General features: G+C 35.4%; 1 protein-coding gene and 1 pseudogene across 1 annotated transcript; one reads left to right on the forward strand and one right to left on the reverse strand.

Annotated features, from left to right (window-relative positions):
• Window positions 1–534: 534 nt before the first annotated feature.
• LOC118059361 (uncharacterized) lies at window positions 535–4,037 on the reverse strand. The gene is made up of 3 exons (XM_035072205.1): window positions 2,441–4,037; window positions 1,280–2,368; window positions 535–1,142 (listed from the first exon to the last, which is right to left on the reverse strand). Exons 1-3 carry the CDS (start codon window positions 4,035–4,037, stop codon window positions 535–537), a joined length of 3,294 nt encoding a protein of 1,097 aa, XP_034928096.1.
• An 18,059-nt stretch (window positions 4,038–22,096) lies between these two features.
• On the forward strand, window positions 22,097–22,207 carry LOC118059363 (small nucleolar RNA R71; annotated as a pseudogene).
• Window positions 22,208–24,284: the final 2,077 nt, after the last annotated feature.

A 24,284-nucleotide genomic window follows, 5' to 3' on the forward strand; every position in this document is an offset into this window, starting at 1 on the left:
AAATCTTGGGCTCCTCATGAAAGTTGTAGGCTTTTGTCTTACCTTTCCATCCATATAAAGTGGACCTAAATCCGAAATCTAGAGCTCCAGATATGATCCAATTACCGAGCAATGTTCCGGTTTGGACTGCACCGACATCTCTTTTCTAAGTTTGGCCATCTCTTTGTCCTTTAACTTTCAATGCTTAAACTCATCAATCAATCCTTTTATTTATGTGATAGTCCTGCATTTAAAATGAGCATTTACCATAAATTAAGGTATCTTATAATATCAAACTTGTTATTATAAAACATGCTTTAGTTAAGGAGTTATTGATACTTCAAGTGCAAAATGATGATATAAAACCTTGATAAACATGCACTTTTAAGTACTAATCAAGTACGTAGAAGTCCAAGCACAAAATCCATACTTACATCTTGCCAAGGACAAGTAGGAACTGGCAATGAGGTGTAAAGACCAGTATTTTGTTTTCTATGTTTAGCTAGTTGGCAAGTTCGACACTGACTTACCAATTTTGCAACATCTCTTTTCAAACTAGACAAAAAAAAACTGACGTTCTACTTCTTCGATGGTTTTATTCCTCCCAAAATGCCCTGAGAGACCTCCAGCATGAATCTCCCATATCAAAAAATCACGCACAGACGTTTTCGGGATACAAAGTTTATTATCCCAAAATAAGTATCCATCTTGGAAGTGATAACCATTTATTACACGGTGATTCTCATCCTTTAATGTCAAGTATATTTCTCCAAATTCTGAACAAGATTCATATTCCTCTTTAAGTCTCTCAAATCCTATGACTTCAACACTCATGACAGATAACAACGTTACTCGAGGACTCAAAGCATCTGCAGCCTTATTCTCTATTCCAGATTTATGTTTCAAAACAAATGAATATGCTTGCAAATATTCAACCCAATGACCATGCCTATGATTAAGCTTCTTTTGGGAGTTAAGATAGCGGAGGGCCTCATGATCGGAGTATAGAACAAACTCCTGTGGCAACAAGTAATGTCGCCAATAGCGCAAGGCCTGAACCACCGCATAAAACTCCTTATCATAAGTTGAGTACTTTTGTTTGGCCTCATTAAGTTTCTCACTAAAGTAGGCTACAGGGTGACGTTCTTGACTAAGTACTCCACCTATACCAACTCCCGAAGCATCACATTCAACTTCAAACACTTTAGTAAAATCAGGTAGCCGCATTACTGGGCTTCCGTCATTTTTTTCTTAACTTCCTCAAATGCCCTATTAGCTCCTTTACTCCACTTAAACTCACCTTGTTTCAAACAATCTGTAATAGGTGACATGATAGTGCTAAATCCCTTAATAAAACGACGATAGAAAGTCGCAAGCCCATGAAAACTACGAACCTCATGAATAGTCTTAGGTTCAGGCCAATCTACTATCGCTTGGACTTTCTGGTGGTCAGCAGAGACTCCTTTCCATGACACTATAAACCCTAAAAAGATCACTTGATCTGTAAAGAAGGAACACTTTTTGACATTTACAAACAAACTTGCCTTTCTTAGGGTGGTACAAACCTGAATAAGATGATCGAAATGTTCTTCCTTTGTTTTGCTATAAATAAGAATATCATCAAAGTATACCACCAAGAATTTTCCCATAAATGGCCGAAGCACTTGTGTCATTACTCTCATAAAAGTGCTTGGTGCATTGGACAGGCCAAAAGGCATGACTAGCCATTCATATAAACCATCTTTAGTCTTAAATGCTGTTTTCCACTCATCTCCAGGACAGATCCTAATCTGATGATACCCGCTCTTTAAGTCAATCTTAGAAAATATTTGGGCTCCTGCCATCATATCTAGCATGTCATCCAATCGAGGAATTGGAAAACGATACTTGATTGTAATCCTATTTATGGCTCGACTATCAACACACATTCTCCATGATCCATCTTTCTTGGGTGTTAACAGTGCAGGTACTGCATAAGGGCTCAAACTCTCTCGTATAAATCCCTTTTGTAACAATTCACATAATTGCCTTTGCAATTCAGCATGTTCACTTGGGTTCATCCTATAGTGAGGCAAGTTTGGTAATGTGGCCCCAGGGACAAAATCTATGGCGTGTTGAACATCACGCATAGGGGGCAAAGCATCAGGTAGTTCAGAAGGAAAAACATCTAGAAATTCTTTCAACATTTCTCTTACCTCTTCAGGTGGCTCTTCTAAAAAGTCTTCTACAATCTCTTTAGCCACTACAACAAACACAACAGACTCCTCACAAATCTCCTTATCAAACTCCTTAGGACTTATTATGTTAAGTCCTCCTTTTTTCACTTTATTTTTCTTTTGACTATTATCATTAGGTTTTGGAGGTAATCCAATAAGTTGGATTTTGTTACCTTGAAAAGTGAATGAACAAGAATTTGATCATCCAAATATTGTAACGTCCAAATCATATAACCAAGGCCTACCTAAAATCACATGCCCTACATCTATGGGAATGACATCACACCAAATTTCATCATGATAGTCAAAAATCTTAATGGGAAAACGACATCTCTCTTTGACTGCTATAGATGTATCATTAACCCAAGACACGCTATAGGGCTTGGGGTGTGGAACAAACTTTAAGCCTAAGCGGGATACACTACCCGATGAAACTGCATTAATACAACTACCACTGTCAATAATGATCTTACACCCTTTATCTCCACATTTAATGTAAGTGTAAAATATAGCAGTCCTTCTCCAATCCTCAGTTCCTTTAGGTTGTGTTAAAGCACATCTAACCACACCTAACCTAGTTGTCTTGATTTGAGTGGATATAGACCTAACACATCCTAGCAAGTTAGACTCATCATCCTCATCATTTAAATCTTGAAAATCATCGGGATTGGGTTCATATACCTTATCATCACAATTATCATCTTCACCTATATCCTCTTGCCCCTTGATGAACAAAGCTTTATTAGGGCAGCTAGAGGAAATATGACCAAAACCCTGACACTTAAAACACTGAATTCTTGAAGTTCTAGGTGCTTCATGAAAAATACCCTTACCTTTGTCTTCCCTGGATATCGGGGAAATCAAAGGATTTGGTTTACGGGGTGGGGCACCTAATATGAAATTATTACTACCAGGTTGAGATCTAAAAGGGGTATTACGAGTGTCCTGACGTCTTGTCCACTGACTTTTTGTGACCAAGTCGTAATTTTGTACTAGGGTATAAGCTTCATCAAGGGTGGAAACACCCCTACGCACAACCTCTCGTCTAAGGTCATCGTTTAAGCCTTTTCGAAATCTACTTAAGGTCATCACTCCGTCCTCTCTAACTGCACACCTCATCCTATACTCATCAAATTGTGCCACATATTCATTGGCAGACTTGCCTCCTTTTCTAAGGTTATTCCACTGGTCCAAAAGATTTCCTCTATAAGAACGAGGCAAGTACCTTTCTTCTAACTTAGTCTTCATTTCAACCCAATCAGTAATAGGGGGTTGACCTCTCCTAATCAAAGACTCTTCTACACTTTCCCAATAGAGCTGAGCGGTTCCACTAAGTTTCATGTTTGCAAATCTTACCCTTCTATTCTCAGATAGATTATACCAGCCAAAGAATTGATCCATGTCACGGATCCATCTATCAAAAATCCATGGGTCAAGTTGACCCTCAAAAGTTGGGGCTTCTACCTTAATATGCCTCATAACTCGCTCGTCAGGGTCATCATATTCATGATGGCCCTGATTGCGGTTGTACTGACGGTTCCTAGGATGAACTGGTCTTTGACGGTAGTCATTGGAATGCTCACTATCATTAGGGTCATCAAAGTCATTGTGACCCTGGTGTTGGTTATGGTGGCGGTTCCTACGAGGAACTGGTCTTTGAGGATTTCTATGGTTGTCATTTGAATGTTCACTCCCACTAGACTGTCTTATTTGCAAAGTTTCTATAGACTCCATCCTCCCAGAAAGATTGTTCATTTGATTGGACATGTTGCCCATTTCTGTTCGCATAAGTTGTAATTGTTCTTGAATATCTCTAAGAACATTACTAGAGCTCGGGTCCATGGTAGCTATGACTTCTAGATTGTGTACTAGACGACCACTACGTAAATGCATGCAAAACTAATACTGAGATTGAGATCACAAAATGACACTTGCAAGTAAAACGTAAAATAAAGTTATAGCTAATAATAATAAAATAAATAAATAAAATAAAATAATTTTTTTTTTTTATCTTGGAAACTAAGCAATGATACATTAAACCCGGAAAATGTGCATGCAAGTAATGTAAGTCCTCTAAATGCACACAAGTAATTCAAACACAATGTTTCAGTTTTCCCACTAATTTAACCAAGTTCACAATTAACTAAGAGGATCCAATCTTCAATTACTCAAAATTAAAGTAATTCAATTTAAAAGTGGGCTATGTAATCTAGTTATGGGCAAGCACAAAGGATAATATTAATGCTAAATACTGATTAACAAGTGTAAAAACATACCAGAATGATGATTTTCAATGGGTAAAAATTCTGACCGTATGATGTGGTAGTGAAGGATTACGTGGCAGCTGACATGGCAGGGCATACTGACAAGGCAGATGATGTGGATGGAGCTACTGACGTGGCAGAAACTGATGACGTGGCAAGAACAGCTGACGTGGCGATGACGTGGCTAGGTTAATTAATTACCAGCTTCTGTCTTCGTGTTTTCCTGGCTTCTGTCACCTGTGGCCGCTGCTGTCGGTGATGGTGCACGAAGCTTGCTGATTCTGATGGAGCTTCGTGATTCTGCTTGGGTCTGGTGGTGCGAGGGAGGAGGCGGTGGTGTCGCTGTTGGACGACGTCCTTTTGATCTGTTGTCGCTGCTGAAGGTGATAGTACTGTTGACGGTGGCGTTGTGGCTGCTGCTGCTGCTGGGGCGCGAGTCAGTGGGGGTTGCGGCTGATGGTTTGGAACCGAAGACAAAGAACTGTTGTTACTGCGGCGCTGTGGGTTGTTGAAGGCAGTGAATCGGCGTGGACTAGTGATCGTTGGCTACAATCGGCGTTGATGTAGAATGGCCGATCGTTCTGTGGAACTGTGTCTGTTGTTGTGATTGTCTGAGGCGGCGGTGATGGCGGGGCGCCGCTGCTGAAGATTGAAGATGAACAGTAACGTTGAACAGTAACGGGAACAATAGTGTTTTTTTTTTTTTGGGATCGGAACAGTAGTTGTTTCTGATTTTTGTGAACAATAACGATTTTTTTTATCAGAACAGTAGTTGTTTTCTAATTATTATTTTTTTCAGATTAATCTAGGGTTAAACATAAACACATAGATCGTTTAATTGTAAGAACAATTAAAAGCCGTGCTCTGATACCAAATTTGATGCGGAACAATAAAGAATAAGAATTAAAACAAGAAAAGAAAGAAGCTTTAGGGAAAGAAAGAAGCTAGAGAAGAGGAAGAAAGGAGATTGGAGATATGCAAATTCTGCAATTTTTCATTAATCATCAAAAGTATCTCTCAAAATGACAAAAGAACATATAAATAGTAAACCCTAAAAGTAAACCCTAAAACATCCTGCTATTTGGGCTCGGCCCATCAAATCGAACTGTTTAACATAAATCACAATGAGCAGGCCCAGTTGGGCTAAATAAATAAATAACAATAAGCAGGCCCAAATGGGCTAAATAAAATAACAATGAAATAGGCCCACATGGGCTTAGTCTCCCAACCAAAGCGTGACAGGCTGGGCCATCTTACGTCGTCTTCCTTTCCATATACTCGTGTAATTGGTGGTGTGGGCCTGGTGTCCCCACCATGTTTGGTAGCCAAGAATGAGTTGCCCACCCTATGGAAAGAGTTCTCAAGCACACGGTAGAGGGGACCATTACTTCGGCTCTGGGCAGTCACCTTGGCTATGCTGACAGACCAATCTCTCTCATGCTAGACTGTCTCTTCTTTCCTGACAATGATCCTCCGCATCAGCTTGGAGCTCCAGATGAGTTTATGCAGCTATCCCATGGGGTGGAGTAATTGATTATGCTAATACTGTGGTTTTTTTCAACAACAACCGAAGAGGAAAACAAACTGACTTGATTTTCTCAGCTCTACGACACAAGAACATGTAGCTATAAATGGCACATTTTCTCAACTGAAGAGGAAAACATTTTCTCAAATAATTTTAGAAAAAACGTTTTCCATGAAACAAATAAGTCTAATTCAACCTGTCCATTACCCTTTCCTTTTTTAAAATGTATTACAAAAACATGTCGGTACAGAATTTTCCAACCAAACAGTCAAACCTAACATTCTCTTATCAAAACCTTCCACCTTTAGATCTACTCCAGTTAAACAAGTTCTTAGATGCAGTCAATGGTGCTGAGATTCAGCTTTTACCTCGACCGTTTCGATCTCCAAGTTCTAAATTACGGGAAAAGTGCAGGATAACCCCAAGAGGTTGCGGGTTTTTTTCTACTAATTGAGGCCCTCCCCTCACCACCCCAATAAGGATGGTCTAAAGAGTTCATAACTACTCCTCTTACTATAGGACATTTATCTAGCCAACATTTAGATCGAGCTTTACCCAAACTTTTCTGGTTCACCCCAGCATTCCCTACTTGTCCGACTGTTGTTGAGTAGTTTTTAAATATTAAACGAATCCCCCCATAAGGTAATTTTAATGTAGGATACATCTCTATGTTTCCCCCAGGGAATCTTTAGAATCCCCACTGTTTAGCTTTCAATTTGCCTCTGACCATCAAATGAAATGTGAATAACCCGTCCTCCTCTCTTTGAAACAAGGGGTGCTTCTGGTTCTGTCAGTGCTTGAAATAATTTTGTCTTCTCCACATTACTATATCTCTGGAGTCAATAATTTTATATATGGAACTACTGAACTCAATCCTTTGCTGCCCTTACTCTTAAGTTTTCTGTTGAGGTCTATCCTATAGAGGTACTCAAATTAGATCAGCGATCGATTTCTAGATTTCGTCTTAAACCTAATTGGTTACTTCCAATTATGTAAATCAATAGTTCAAACCGCACTCAAAGGTAGGGCATTTTCTATTTTTATAGGAACTTCTGTACCGGAAATAATGATCCAATTATAGCCCCTCTGGGATGTAAAATATATCTCTTCTCACCATCCCCATAGTATATGAGACAAATGTATGCATTTCAATTATGGTCGTATTCTATGGTTATGATTATACCATATATGTATTTTTCATTCCGTGAAAAATCGATTTTACGGTGTAGATGTTTATAACCTCCCCCTCTATGCCTTGCGGTAATGATTCCTCTGGCATTACGGCCTTTACCATAACAATGCAGCCGATAGATCAAATTATTTTGTATATTGGATTTCACTTGACTGTCTACGACTTCATTGTGTGTGCTCGCGATAGAAGTTTTGTATAAATGTATCGCCATGCTATCAAGTATTTTGATTTAAGTTCTTTTCTTTCTAAGAAATGGAATAGAATAACCCGGTTGAAGCGTAATGATTATACGTCTGTAATGCATTCTATGTCCCATAATAGGTCTCCTTCTTCTACCCTTTCCTGGAAGTCGGTGGCTATTCATAGCTATTACCTTGACACCAAAGAAGAGTTCGACCCAAAGCTTTATTTCTATCCTAGTTGATCATGATTCGACATTAGAAGTATATTGATTTTTCAACAACAACCGAATACTTTTGTCTGTAACTACTGCATATTTGATCCCATCGATAAATCTATTATCTTCCCTATGAGTTCTAGTTTCAATAAGAATGCTAGTTCTTATTGTTCATATGTTATGATATGAATATACCACACCAACAGGAATTGAACCTACAAATTCGCCAATTATGAGTTGGGCGCTTTAACCATCCAGTCATGGATGCTTAGCGGGGATCCTCGCACATGGTGAATAACCAAATTCTAATTTAAATGAAATATTTAGGATAAATCAATGCAATTTAAATTTAGGAGGAATCAATGAAAGGACATCAATTCAAATCTTGGATTTTCGAATTGAGAGAGATCAAGAATTCTCACTATTTCTTAGATTCATGGACCCATTTCAATTAAGTGGGATCTTTCATTCACATTTTTTTCCATCAAGAACTTTTTATAAAACTCTTGGAATCCCGAATTTGGAGTATCATATTTTAACGCATTTCACAGGGTTCAACAAGCAATCGATATTTCACAATCATAGGTGTAGTACTATTTGTAGTAGTGGTCCTTATATATCATATTAACACTCGAAAGATGGTCGAAAGAAAAAAATCTCAATTTTACAGGGCTTCTTCCTATACCTATGAATTTCATTGGACCTAGAAATGATACATTGGAAGAATCCTTTGGGTCTTCCAATATCAATTGGTTGATTGTTTCACTCATCTTTCTTCCAAAAGAAAAAATGATCTTTGAGAGCCGTTTCCTAGATCTGAAAGAGAGTACTTAGGTTCTCCCAATAACAAAAAAGTGTATCATGTCTCAATCTAACTAGGGTTCATGATGGTGGAGGAATTGGATAGGAAAAAAGAGGGATTCTAGTTGTAAGATATCTAATGAAACCATCGTTGGAATTGAGATCTCATTGAAAAAGAAAGCTATCAAATATCTAGAGTTTCTTTTTGTATATTATATGGATGATCCAATCCGTAAGGACCATGATTGGGAATTGCTTGATTGTCTTTCTCTAAGAAAGGGGCCAAACATAATTAACTTGAATTCAGGACATCTATTTGGTAGCTATATCTGAATGTTGTTCATCACTTCCATGCAAGATCGATTTAAAGCATTAAATATAAGCATTAGGGTCATGATTTTGTAGTTGGAAAAACTGAGCAAAAAGTTCATGAAGCAAATGCACTTTGCATTTGGATGTCTTTGCAGCCATAATGAGAATTTATTCCATCATGGGCTGCTAGCTTATGAGAAATGAAAGGTCATGTAGGCAAATAGATTGTGGAGGAGCCATTAATGTAGCAAATCTGGATCGGATTTTTATTCTCTTGTTGGTTATAAATAGGGGATGTCAAAATGCCTTAATCACCATCACATTTTGAGGATGAACACAAGAGGAAGAGAGACCTAACATGAAAATAAGAGTCTTGTTAGTTAGCCAAGGACGATTTGCCTGTTCCTTGCAATTTGGGATATGCCCTGGACTAAGAGGCAGGACCCACATTCGGGGTTTCAGGCAGTCTCCTTGGCTAGGTTGACAGGCTCTTCTTTATCATGCCAGGCCTTCTCTTCTTCCGGACAAACACGCCATGCACTCTATCTTGGTATCATTTCGTAAATGCATTTCACAGGGTTCAACAAGCAATCGATATTTCATGATCAAAGGTGTAGTACTATTTGTAGTAGTGGTCCTTATATATCATATTAACAATCAAAAGATGGTCGAAAGAAAAAATCTATGTTTGATAGGGCTTCTTCCTATACCTATGAATTCCGTTGGACCTAGAAATGATACATTGAAAGAATCCTTTGAGTCTTCCAATATCAATAGGTTCATTGTTTCGCTCATCTTTCTTTCCAAAAGAAAAAAGATCTCTGAGAGCCATTTCCTATATCCGAAAGACAATACTTGGGTTCTCCCAATAACAAAAAAGTGTATCATGTCTCAATCTAACTGGGGTTCACGGTGATGGAGGAACTGGATCGGAAAAAAGAGGGATTCTAGTTGTAAGATATCTAATGAAACCGTCATTGGAATTGAGATCTCATTCAAAGAGAAAGCTATCAAATATCTGGAGTTTTCTTTTATATATTATATAGATGATCCGATCCGTAAGGACCATGATTGGGAATTGCTTAATCGTCTTTCTTCAAGAAAAGGGAGAACCATAATCAACTTGAATTCGGGACATCTATTTGAAATCTTAGTGAAAGACTGAATTTGTTATCTCATGTTTGCTTTTCATGAAAAAATACCAATTGAAGTAGAGGATTTCTTTAAACAACAAGGAGCTGGGTCAACTATTCAATCAAATGATATTGAGCATGTTTCCCATCTCTTCTCGAGAAAGAAGTGGGCTATTTCTTTGCAAAATTATGCTCAGTTTCATATGTTGGGGGAATAATCTGAACGAATCAGATTTTTTTAGGAACATATCGAGAGAGAATTAGATTTGGTTAGACAATGCGTGGTTGGTAAACAATGATCGGTTTTTAGCAAGGCATGAAATATATCGTCAAATATTCAATATGATTCCACAAGATCTAGCTACATTCAAGGAAGGGATTCTAGCTAATTGAAGGGATCTTCTTATCAATCCAGAGATCATTTTGATTCCATTAGTAATAAGGATTCTCAAAATCACATATTGATCAATTAAAGAGAGATTCAACAACTAAAAGAAAAGATCGATTCTTTAGCATCCTTCCTTTCTTCAAACGGAACGAACAAAGATAGAATTAGACCGATTCTATAAATGCCCTTCTGGATATTCCTCAATGTCCTGGCTATTCATGAAAGGTGCGAAGGAGATGAATAATCATCTGCTTCCGGAAGAAAATCGAAGAATCTTTTTTTCTCTGACAAATTGTCAGAACTTCATTTGTGTTCGAATCCTATTGAGAGGTCATTAGAGATCAAAATTATTGAAGAACGAACAAGATGTTTCTTTTGTCCCTTCTGAGCGATCAAAAAATAAAAAAATAGTTAATATATTCAAGGCAATTATGTATTTTATAAAATACCATCTCAATTCATCATATTTCATCATAGTTAATATATTCAAGGCAATTATGTTCCAATAAGATTTCTTTCTAAAAACAAAAATCCATTTTTTGATTTATTTCATCTATTCTATGATCGAAACGGGGGGGAGGGGGGATACACGTTAAACCATGATTTTGAATCAAAAGAGAGATTTCAAGAAATGGCGGATCTATTCACTCTATCAATAACCGAGTCGGATCTGGTGTATCATAAGGGATTTTTCCTTTTTTTTATTGATTCCTACGGATTGGATCGAAAATAATTCTTGAATGAGGTATTGAACTCCAGGGTTGAATCGAAAAAGAAATCTTTATTTGTTCTACCTCCTATTTTTTATGAAAAGAATGAATCTTTTTATCGAAGTATCAGAAACAAATGGGTCCAGATCTCCTGCGAGAATGATTTGGAAGATCCAAAACAAAAAAGAGTGGTATTTGCTAGCAACAACATAATGGAGGCAATCAATCAATATGGATTGATTCCAAATTAAAATCCAATATAGCATCTACGGGTATATAAGAAATGTATTGATTCAATTCTTTTTAATAAATAGATCCGATCACAGCTTCGAATATGGAATTCAAAAGGATCAAATAGGAAATGATAATCTAAATCATAGAACTCTAATGAAATATACAATCAACCAACATTTATCGAATTTGAAACAAGGTCATAAGAAATGGTTCGATCCTCTTATTTTCTTTCTCGAACCGAGAGATCCATGAATTGGAATCCTAATTCATATAGATACAAATGGTCTAATGGGAGCAATAATTTCCAGAACATTTGGAACATTTCATTTCTAAGCAAAAGAGTTGTTTTCTTTTTCAAGTAGTGTTTGATTGATTATGTATTAATCAATATTTGATTTATTGGTCTGATGTTATCGAAAAAAAAAATTATCTAAGTCACTTCCTTTTTTTTTGTCCAAGTTTCTTCTCTTTTTGTCTAACTCACTTCCTTTTTTCTTTGTGACTTTTGGGAATATCCCCATTTATAGGTCCGAGATCCATATCTATAAGTTGAAAGGTCCGAATGATCAACTCTGCAATCAGCTATTAGAACCAATAGGTCTTCAATCGTTCATTTGAAAAAATGAAACCATTTGAAAAAATGAAAACCTTTTTTATTGGATGATCATGATACTTCCCAAAAATCAAATTTTTTTATCAATGGAGGAACAATATCATCATTTTTGTTCAATAAGATACCAAAGTGGATGATTGACTCATTCCATACTAGAAATAATCACAAGAAATCTTTTGATAACACGAATTCCTCTTTCTCAATGATATCCCACGATCAAGACAATTGGTTGAATCCCGTGAAACTAGTTTATAGAAGTTCATTGATATCTTCTTTTTATAAAGCAAATCGACTTCGATTCTTGAATAATCTACATCATTTATGCTTCTATTGTAACAAAAGATTCCCTTTTTATGTGGAAAAGGCCCATATCAAGAATTATGATTTTACGTATGGACAATTCCTCAATATCCTGTTCATTCGCAACAAAATATTTTCTTTGTGTGGTGGTGAATAAAACATGCATTTTTAAAGAGAGATATTATTTCACCAATCGAGTCACAAGTATCTAACATATTCATTCGTAATGATTTTCCAAAAAGTGGTCATAAAAGCTTGTACAAACCTTTCCATTTTCCAATTCGACCCGATCCATTCGTTCGTATAGCTATTTATTCTATCACAGACATTTCTAGAACACCTCTAATAAAGGGATAAATATTCAATTTTGAAAGAACTTATTGTTAACCTCTTTCAGATATTAATCTATTTGAATCAAAAGGGAAGAACTTGCATCAGTATCTCAATTTCAATTCAAACATGTGTTTGATTCACGCTCCATATTCTAAGAAATATTTACCATCCGAAAAAAGGAAAAAAACAGAGTCTTTGTCTAAAGAAATGCGTTGAAAAAGGGGCAGATGTATAGAACCTTTCAACGAGATTGTGCTTTCTCAACTCTCTCTAAATGGAATCTATTCCAAACATATATGCCATGGTCCCTTACTTCGACAGGGTACAAATATCTAAATTTGATATTTTTAGATACCTTTTCAGACCACTTTATTACCGATACTAAGTAGCAGTCAAAACATTGTATCCATTTTTCATGATATTATGCATGGATCAGATATATTATGATGAATTCTTTAGAAAAAATTATGGAAGACACAATGGAATCTGATAAGTGATATTTCGAGTAAGTGTTTACATAATCTTCATTTTTCTGAAGAAATGATTCATCGAAATAATGAACCATCATTGATATCGACGTGGCTAAGATCGCCAAATGTTTGGGAGTTTTTTTATTCAATCCTTTTCGTTTTTCTTGTTGGAGGATATCTCGTTCGTACACATCTTCTTTTTGTTCCCCAAGCCTATAGTGAGTTGCAGACAGAGTTCGAAAAGGTCAAATCTTTGATGATTCTATCATACATGATTGAGTTGCAAAAACTTCTGGATAGGTATCCTACATCTGAACCGAATTCTTTCTGGTTAAATAATCTATTTCTAGTTGCTTTGGAACAATTAGGAGATTTGCTAGAAGAAATATGGGGTTCTGCTTCTGGCGGCAACATGTTATGAGGTTGCAATCCTACTTACGGGGTCAAATCAATACGTTCTACGAAGAATTTGTTTACTCTTTCATATAGTAAGGGATTTCACTTGGAAAAGAAAATGTTTCATACTAAGAGATTCAGGTCCGTAACCATGGGTTCCAATGTACGAGATCTTGTAGCACTTACCAATGAGGCCCTATCGATTAGTATTACATAGAAGAAATTAATTATAGACACTAATATAATTAGATCTACTCTTCATAGACAAACTTGGGATTTGCGATCTTAGGTAGGATCGGTTTTAGGATCATGGGATCCTTTTCTGTCAGATAGAAAGGGTTGTTGCATAAAATGTATTTCTAAGTAATTGCCCCATAGATCCTATATCTATCTATATGAATAAGAAATCATGTAACGAAGGGGATTCTTATTTGTACAAATGGTACTTCGAACATTGAACGAGCATTAATAAATTAACAATACTTATTTATCTTTTGAGTTGTTCTGCCGAATCGATTGCTCAAGACCTTTGGTCTCTACCCGGACCCGATGAAAAAAATAGGATCACTTGTTATGGACTTGTTGAGAATGATTCTGATCTAGTTCATTGCCTATTAGCAGTAGAAGGCACTCTAGTAGGATCCTCACAGATAAAAAAAATATTGCAGTCAATTTGATAATGATTGAGTGACATTGCTTCTTCAGCCCGATCTAAGAAGTCCTTTAGATATGATGCAAAATGGATCTTTGTTCTATCCTTTATCAAAGATTTCTCTATGAAAAAATATGAATTGGAGTTTGAAGGAGAGGAGGTAGAAGGAATCCTTGACCCACAACAGATAAAGGAGGATTTATTCAATCACATAGTTTGGGCTCCTAGAATATGGAGCCCTTAGGGCTTTTTATTTGATTGTATTGAAAAGCCCAATTCATTGGGATTTCCCTATTGGGCCAAGTCATTTAGAGGTAAGCGAAACATTTATGATTAAGAGGATGAGCTTCATGAGAATGATTTGGAGTTCTTGTAGAGTGGAACCATGCAGTATCAGATACGAGATAGATTTTCCAAAGAACAAGGCGTTTTTTGAATAAGCCAATTCATTTGGGACCCTATAAATCCACTCTTTTTCCTATTTAAAGACCAACCCCTTGTCTCTGTGTTTTCACATTGAGAAAGATGAAGAGATGTCAAAAAGAGCTTCTTACTTCCCAAACAAATCCTCCTACATCTATATATAAACTCTGGTTTATCAAGAATACACAAGAAAAGCACTTCGAATTGTTGATTCGTCGCCAGAGATTGCTTAGAACCAAGAGTTCATTATCTAATGGATTTTTCCGTTCTAATACTCTACTCGAGAGTTATCAGTATTTATCAAATCTGTTCCTATCTAACGGAAGGCTATTGGATCAAATGGCAAAGGCATTGTTGAGAAAAAGATGGCTTTTCCTGGATGAAATGCAAATTGGATTCATATAATAGGAGAAAGGTTTCCCATTCCTTAGCCTGAAAGATATGTGGCCATAAAATAGGGATTAAGTGGAACAGAATTGACTGGATGGTAGAGTCGTGGAAACACCTCCTTATTTCATATTTTGAACATGGAACAATATGTTATTGCTGAAACATGGAAGAATTGAAATCTTATATCAAAACACTATGTATGGATGGTATGAACAGCCTAAACAAGAATTCTTAAACAGCGAGCAACCAGAGCAATTCCTCACTATATCAAAAAATTTCCATTAATAAAAGTTGTAAATCCATTGGAAAAATCAAAAATACATATGTCGGATGAAATGGTGGTTGTTGTTATCTACTCTAATAACGAATCGTTGGTTTAATTAAATAACTAAATAAAATAGATATAACCTTCTCTTCGTCTCATATTGATGGATCTTCTCAATTGGAAGATCCCTTATATGGATAATATACACATTCCAGTTGACCGAGCATAATTCTCATTCTTTTGTTCCAAAGCAAAGATATCCACGGGGCGGTTCGTCCTATTCAGATATTCATGACCAAGAAGTACTGGATTCTCTTTCGGATAGGCTCTAAAAGGAGAAAGAGAAGGAAAGCTTGAATGCCAATATACACATATTATTAAATTCACCAGACCCGATAGTACCCATTTTATTTTGGGAACATAACATCCAGTGCCAAAGTCATTGAAAATGGACTATGTATTGTACTTTATATGATGGGTTACGGGCGGGCATTTTCCAAAGGTTTCTATTGTATCAATCTACCCTTGTGTAATTCCTGTTAAAGACATAGACTCGGGGGTGGGTCCATGGAGGATGATTTCAGAGCAGACTCCCCATTCATTATTCATTAGATAGAGAAGGCCACCAATATTTTGTGATCTGCGACCGAACTTATTCCAATTCAATAAGAGATTTCAGATCAAATCGATATTGATATACCGACTCAATCCAAGATCTCTTATTAAATTGCTCATTCAATGAGCATTCTCAATATTATGCCTTGAAGAGGACTCGAACCTCCACGCTCTTTAACACGAGATTTTGAGTCTTGCGTGTCTACTGACACGACCAAAAGATTGATGTCTTCTCCCAAGTGCAGGAGTGTCGAAGTAATAAATAACCCGGCAAGACCGGGGTCGAACCACAGGGAGGTTAATTGTATAAATTATAAATAACAACACGATAACAACAACAACAATAACAACAATAATAATAGTAATACTAAGAGTAATAATAATAATACTCAGTACGTGGCGTTGTTATACCTGAGAATGATCTAAAAGATCGGGTCACAGGTTTCCAGCCTATATACTGAGTTTATAAAAATATTAAAGAGATATATTATATAATATAAACAGATTTCTGATGCGAATGAACAAGGCAAGACCAACAATGTCAGGATCCTTGATCAAACACAGAGCATACTTAACGTACATATAATATAACAAGAATGTAAATAATAATAATAGTAGTAGTAATAATAAAGAGAGCTTTGAGAGGTAAGGTTGATGTAAGGATTAAACAATAATAAAAACAAATGTCAAGGTTAGAGGATTCACTAATGGTATTTCAAATAAATATAATATAAACTCTTTTTATTACTCAACTGGAAACCACACACAAAGGAGGTTCCAATCGGATGATTTATCGTTATTAGCTCATTATAAATTGTTAACATGATCATATTAATTATCTTATCTAAGTAACACCATACTTATAAATATCATCAGGCATTCATGTTGCTAGTTTATGTTAACAACAAATCAAGTTCCTATCATAATAATGATGTCGGCCGAAAACTATGAAGGATCAAGCATTTGATGTACCAAGTGTTATACAACACAAATCTAGATTAAACATTAAGCAAGGTATTAAGAATTAGTAAGATAAAAAGATAAAACATGTTAAATAACAATCTTTCTTGGATATAAACATTAAAGTCCATGTTAAGTTTATATTATATCTATTCTACACCACTAGTGAAACCTTTTCACCTTGACATAATTAAACTTAGCTAAACATAATGAAGAAGAAAAACATAAATAAACAATATAAGAAACATAAACATGATATAAGTTAACTAAGTATAGGAAAGGAAATGAAAAAAGCATAAACAAGATATTAATATAGCATGAAAGAAAAGTTGAACATTACAAAGAGAGAAAGCAAGAAGATGATTTTGATCTGAAAAATAATATATAAATACATGGCAAATGCCTCCTTTTATAGGCTAAAAATTAGAACTATTGATTGGTTGACAAACTATTTAGTTGGTGGCCAACCATTGATTTGGTGGCTGGTTTTTGACAATGTTGGCTGCTGGTTCTTGACATTATTGGCTGGTTATTGATATTGTTGGCTGGTCAAAACGTCATTAATTTTCAAATGAGAATTGGGGAAAAGATTCAAAGAAGGGAGAAAGAGCAGAGAATTGTACAAATATATACAAATATCAGTAATTTAGGAAACTGAAAGAACCGACTTAAATCACGGAGTACCGTTATCCGCCATTTGACCGGGGTGAAAGAGAGACTAGCAAAACAAAAGTTATACCAAAACACAAAACAATGTGAGGGAAAAAAAATCAATCTTTATATACAGGATCACTCAATTCAATATAGTCATTTTCAACTGAAAAATTGTCAAAATAAACTTTTAAACGATGCCCATTTACCTTGAAAACATTGCCATTCTTTGGATTCTCAATATCACAGGCCCCATATGGATACACATGTTTCACAATGAAAGGACCGCTCCATCTTGATCTTAGTTTTCCAGGAAATAAATGGAGTCGAGAATTATAAAGCAACACTTTTTGACCAACATTAAATGTTTTTCTCAGTATTTTCTTGTCATGAAAGTCTTTGATTCTTGCTTTATGAATTTTTGAATTGTCATATGCATCATTTCTTATTTCCTCAAGCTCATTTATTTGTAATTTTCGCAGCTGACTAGCATCATCAAGGTTTGAATTGAAAGCTTTAATAGCCCAATAAGCTTTATGTTCAATTTCCACAGGCAAGTGACAAGGTTTCCCATAAACTAGTCTATAAGGTGACATACCTAATGATGTTTTATAAGCAGTTCGATAAGCCCAAAGTGCATCATTAAGTCTTAAAGACCAGTCTTTCCTATCAGGGTTAATGGTTTTCTCCAAGATTTGTTTGATCTCCCTATTAGCAAGTTCTACTTGTCCATTTGTCTGGGGGTGATAAGGGGTGGTAACTTTGTGTGTAATTCCATATTTCTTCATTAAAGACTCAAATGACTTGTTACAGAAATGTGTTCCACCATCACTTATCATGGCCCGAGGGATTCCAAACCGACTCAAAATATTGTCTCTTAAAAACTTGATCACTGTTTTATGATCATTATTACGACTTGGAATTGCCTCTATCCATTTTGAAACATAGTCTACTGCGACTAATATGTAAACAAAACCAAATGATGGAGGAAATGGACCCATAAAATCTATACCCCAACAGTCAAAGATTTCAATGACAAGAATAGTATTTAAAGGCATCATGTGACGTTTTGAAATAGATCCTAACTTTTGACAGTTTTCACAAATTTTGCAGAATGCATGCGTATCTTTAAACATGGTGGGCCAATAAAATCCACATTGTAAGATTTTTGCAGTTTGTCTTTCTTGATGAGAAATGACCCCACAGGCCTCAGAATGACAAAATTTAATAACACTACTTACCTCATTGTCGGGAATGCATCTTCGAAATATTTGATCAGGACAATATTTGAATAAGTAAGGGTCATCCCAATAAAAGTTCTTCACTTCGTTCAAGAACTTTCTTTTGTCTTGAGTACTCCAATGAGCTGGCAAATGTCCTGAAACAAGAAAATTAACAATATTAGCAAACCAAGGCATTGTAGAGATAGAAAGTAAAGATTCATCAGGAAAGTAGTCATTAATTGGTGTGATGTCAGATCTTGAATCAGTTGTCAATCTTGACAAATGATCCGCGACAACATTTTCGGTGCCTTTCTTATCCTTGATTGTGATATCGAATTCTTGAAGTAACAAAATCCACCGCACCAATCTAGCCTTAGAATCCTTCTTAGAAAGAAGATATTTCAACGCTGCATGATCGCTAAAAACAATAACAGGTGAGCCAACAAGATAAGATCTGAATTTTTCACATGCAAATACTACTGCAAGTAATTCCTTTTCAGTGGTAGTGTAATTCATTTGAGCACTATTTAAAGTTTTACTTGCATAGTAAATCACATAAGGTTTCTTGTCTTTTCTTTGTCCTAAAACAGCACCCACGACATAATCACTAGCATCACACATTATTTCAAAAGGTAATGACCAATCAGGAGGTTGAAATAACAGGAGCAGAAGTAAGCAAGCTTTTAAGTTTTAACAAAGGCTTCGTCACAATGTTCAGTCCATTCAAAACATTATCCTTTGTTAGAAGGTTACATAATGGCTTAGATATTACACTAAAATCTTTGATGAACCTTCTATATAAAAACCAGCATGTCCTAAGAATGATCTAACATTTTTAATAGATTTTTGGTGCTGGTAAGTTGGCAATTAACTCGATTTTAGATTTGTCAACCTCAATTTCTATTGATGAAACAATGTGACCAAGAACAATACCATTTGTTACCATAAAATGACATTTTTCCCAATTCAGCACAAGATTCTTCTCTTCACACCTGTTCAAAACCTTTTCCAAGTTATTTAAACAATCATCAAATGAATCACCAAAAACAGAAAAGTCATCCATAAAAATTTCAAGAAAACGTTCAACCATATCACTGAATATGCTAAGCATGCATCTTTGAAACGTGGCTGGTGCATTACATAATCCAAAAGGCATCCTTCGATATGCAAACGTACCAAATGGACATGTGAAAGTAGTTTTCTCTTGATCTTCAAATGCAATTTCAATTTGATTGTAACCTGAATAGCCATCTAGGAAACAATAAAATTCATGACCTGCAACTCTTTCTAGGATTTGATCCATGAAAGGTAAAGGAAAATGATCTTTTCTAGTCATTGAATTAAGTTTCCTATAGTCAATGCACATGCGCCAACCAGTAATAGTCCTAGTTGGAATTAACTCATTCTTCTCATTTGTTATCACAGTAACTCCAGACTTTTTGGGTACAACTTGGGTAGGACTTACCCATTTGCTGTCAGAAATAGGATAAATGATTCCATTATCTAGAAGCTTAATGACTTCATTTTTCACTACTTCTTTCATATTAGGATTAAGCCTTCGTTGCATTTCTCTAGATGGTTTAGCATTTTCCTCCAAATAAATCTTGTGTGTGCAAATCAAAGGGCTAATTCCTTTTATGTCAGCTATGGTCCATCCTAATGCATTTTTGTGCATTTTCAGAGTTTGTAATAACTTACCTTCTTGATGAACATTAAGTTTGGAAGAAATTATTACCGGAAAAGTTTCATTTTCTCCCAAAAATGAGTATTTGAGATTAAATGGTAATGGCTTCAAATCGGGTTTTGGTGGTTGAACACTTGAAGGTATGGACTCAATTGATCGTGGTGGCAATTCCTCAATTTTCGGTCTCCAACTATTTGCCTTTGACTTTTCCTGAAAATAAACCATTTGCAAATCTTCAGATTCATTAAACTCAGTTTCACTGGAAGAATTTTCAAATTGATCATAGATTAATTTTTCAATAAAATCTACTTCCTGTAAATCATTATTATCTCCAGGTTGCTTGTAAATGTTAAAAACATTCATCTCCAATGTCATGTTTCCAAAGATAACTTCATCACTCCATTCCTACAATTAATTAATGCATTAGAGGTTGCAAGAAATGGACGTCCTAAAATAACAGGAATTGGATTGCATGCTTCAACAGGTTGTGTATCCAACACAATAAAATCCACAGGAAAGATGAATTTATCAACTTGTACTAACACATCTTCAACTATTCCTCTAGGCACTTTTACAGATCTATCAGCAAGTAAAAGAGTTACAGCAGTAGGTTTCAACTCACCTAGATTGAGACTTTGAAAAACCGAATATGGAAGTAAATTCACACTAGCTCCAAGATCAAGTAAAGCTCTGTCAATTTTATGTTCTCCAATAAAGCAAGAAATTGTAGGACAACCAGGGTCTTTATATTTCAAAGCATTATCATTTTGAAGAATGGCACTTACTTGTTCGGCTAAAAAGGCTTTCTTTTTCACATTCAGTTTTCTTTTCACAGTGCACAGATCTTTTCAAAAATTTAGCATAAGACGGTACCTGTTTAATAGCATCTAACAAAGGTATATTGATCTTTACCTGTTTGAAAGTCTCAAAGATATCAGAATTATGATTGACTTTCCTTTGTTTGGTCATGGCATGAGGAAATGGAAGTGCTGGCGGTGAATCAGCCTTTTCTTTGCAATGTTCAGGTTCAACCCCTTCCTTACCCTCAGAGATAGACTCTTCATCTTTTCTCACAAGGTTCAAGAGTGGGTTTTTTTCAATAACCTTACCACTACGGAGAGTAGTGACTGATTTTGACTTGATCCATATGTTGGTTTCCGGAACCACTTGCACTTGAATTGTATTGCCCTTTGGGATTTTGTTGTGGTTGAGATGGAAACTTACCTTTCTCCTGAAAACTAAGAGCAGATGTGAACTTTGCAAAGAGTATCTTTTAGATCTGCCATGGTTTGAGCATTTTGAGTGTTGATTGTCTCTTGCTTTTCAATGAATGTATGCAGTGTTTCCTCAAGATTTCTTCTAGGAGGGGGAACATAAGGAGGTGCATATCCATGAGAATTTTGAAAATTATGGTGTGCTTGAAATGGTGGCTGTGAAGTTTGTGCATTATTGTTACCATTCTTCCAACTGAAATTTGGGTGATTTCTCCAACCAGGGTTGTATGTTTGTGAGTATGGGTTATTACTTGGCCTTTGAAAACTATTTAAAGCATTGGCTTGTTCATGGAGGACATTCCTTAAAAGAAGGCAAAGTTGGACAATCATTGGTTGAGTGTTCATTAGTTTCACAAATTTGACACACAATTTCTTGAACAGATTTTTAACTGACCACTCTTTTTTAATTCTAGTGCCTCAACTTTTTTAGCTAAAGATGTAAATTTGGCTTGGAGGTCATGATCTTCCCTAAGGTTGTACATGCCTCCATTAGATGTATGAGGTTGAGTTTTACCTGGTGCCTCACACGTGCCTGTGGTGTCCCAATTTTGAGCATTTTCAGCTAACAAGTCTAGGTACTCCATTGCTTCATCAGGGTCTTTATCTTCAAAAGTTCCATTGCACATCAATTCCACCATTTGCTATCTTTAGGTGTTTAACCCTTCATAAAATTGTGAAACCAATCTCCATCTTTCAAAACCATGATGAGGACAGGTGTTAAGCAAGTCTTTATATCTATCCCAACACTTGTAAAATGTTTCTCCTGGTTTTTGAGTGAAAGTGGTGATTTGTCTTTTGAAAGAGTTTGTTCTATGAGAAGGGAAAAACTTCTTTAAAAACTGTTGTTGCATTTCATCCCAAGCACGAATGGATCCTGACCTAATATTTTGTAGCCATGTTTTTAGCTTTATCTTTTAATGAAAAAGGAAAAAGCTTTAATCTGATGGTGTTCATGCTACAATTTAAGTCATTATAGGTGTTACAAACTTCTTCAAATTCTCTTAAATGCAAGTATGGATTTTCCAATTCTAAGCCATGAAAAGTGGGTAAAAGTTGAATAATACCTGGCTTAAAATTAAAATGAGACGCATCAGGAGGAAAAACAATACATGATGGTGCACTTGTTCTTATTGGATTCATGTGATCTTTAAGTGTTCTGCGCACGATTATTCTCAATTATTCTCATTATTCTCATTATTCTCATTATTCTCATTATGAATTGCACTGGTTATCTTCTTCGGCCATAGTTTTCTAAAGAAAATGAGGATTTCCTAGAAAGTCTACCACTTAATGTACGTGTCCAAACTCTCATGCAAGTGCAAAGAAAAGAAAAGAAAAAGAACAAAAATTAGAAAAACAAATAAAGTAAAAACAAAAGAAAATAAAAGAAATATATAAATTTTATACAATACTTACCTTCCCCGGCAACGGCGCCAAAAACTTGACACGACCAAAGGATTGATGTCTTCTCCCAAGTGCAGGAGTGTCGAAGTAATAAATAACCCGGCAAGACCGGGGTCGAACCACAGGGAGGTTAATTGTATAAATTATAAAATAACAACACGATAACAACAACAACAATAACAACAATAATAATAGTAATACTAAGAGTAATAATAATAATACTCAGTACGTGACGTTGTTATACCTGAGAATGATCTAAAAGATCGGGTCACAGGTTTCCAGCCTATATACTGAGTTTTATGAAAATATTAAAGAGATATATTATATAATATAAACAGATTTCTGATGCGAATGAACAAGGCAAGACCAACAATGTCAGGATCCTTGATCAAAACACAGAGCATACTTAACGTACATATAATATAACAAGAATGTAAATAATAATAATAGTAGTAGTAATAATAAAGAGAGCTTTGAGAGGTAAGGTTGATGTAAGGATTAAACAATAATAAAAACAAATGTCAAGGTTAGAGGATTCACTAATGGTATTTCAAAATAAATATAATATAAACTCTTTTTATTACTCAACTGGAAACCACAACACAAAGGAGGTTCCAATCGGATGATTTATCATTATTAGCTCATTATAAATTGTTAACATGATCATATTAATTATCTTATCTAAGTAACACCATACTTATAATATCATCAGGCATTCATGTTGCTAGTTTATGTTAACAACAAATCAAGTTCCTATCATAATAATGATGTCGGCCGAAAACTATGAAGGATCAAGCATTTGATGTACCAAGTGTTATACAACACAAATCTAGATTAAACATTAAGCAAGGTATTAAGAATTAGTAAGATAAAAAGATAAAAACATGTTTAATAACAATCTTTCTTGGATATAAACATTAAAGTCCATGTTAAGTTTATATTATATCTATTCTAACACCACTAGTGAAACCTTTTTCACCTTGACATAATTAACTTAGCTAAACATAATGAAGAAGAAAAACATAAATAAACAATATAAGAAACATAAACATGATATAGAGTTAACTAAGTATAGGAAAGGAAATGAAAAAAAGCATAAACAAGATATTAATATAGCATGAAAGAAAAGTTGAACATTACAAAGAGAGAAAGCAAGAAGATGATTTTGATCTGAAAAATAATATATAAAATACATGGCAAATGCCTCCTTTTATAGGCTAAAAATTAGAACTATTGATTGGTTGACAAACTATTTAGTTGGTGGCCAACCATTGATTTTGGTGGCTGGTTTTTGACAATGTTGGCTGCTGGTTCTTGACATTATTGGCTGGTTATTGATATTGTTGGCTGGTCAAAACGTCATTGCTAACATCATAATTAGAGCCCTTTGTTCCATTAAAGCTGTGGGCAATTGTCTTAGCTTTCCAACAAAAAAAACCAGAGATCATTTGGACTTCTAGAACTCAAGATATGAGCTGAA

This window comes from Populus alba, chromosome 1 (assembly GCF_005239225.2).
Source record: "Populus alba chromosome 1, ASM523922v2, whole genome shotgun sequence".
Taxonomy (NCBI): Eukaryota; Viridiplantae; Streptophyta; class Magnoliopsida; order Malpighiales; family Salicaceae; genus Populus; species Populus alba.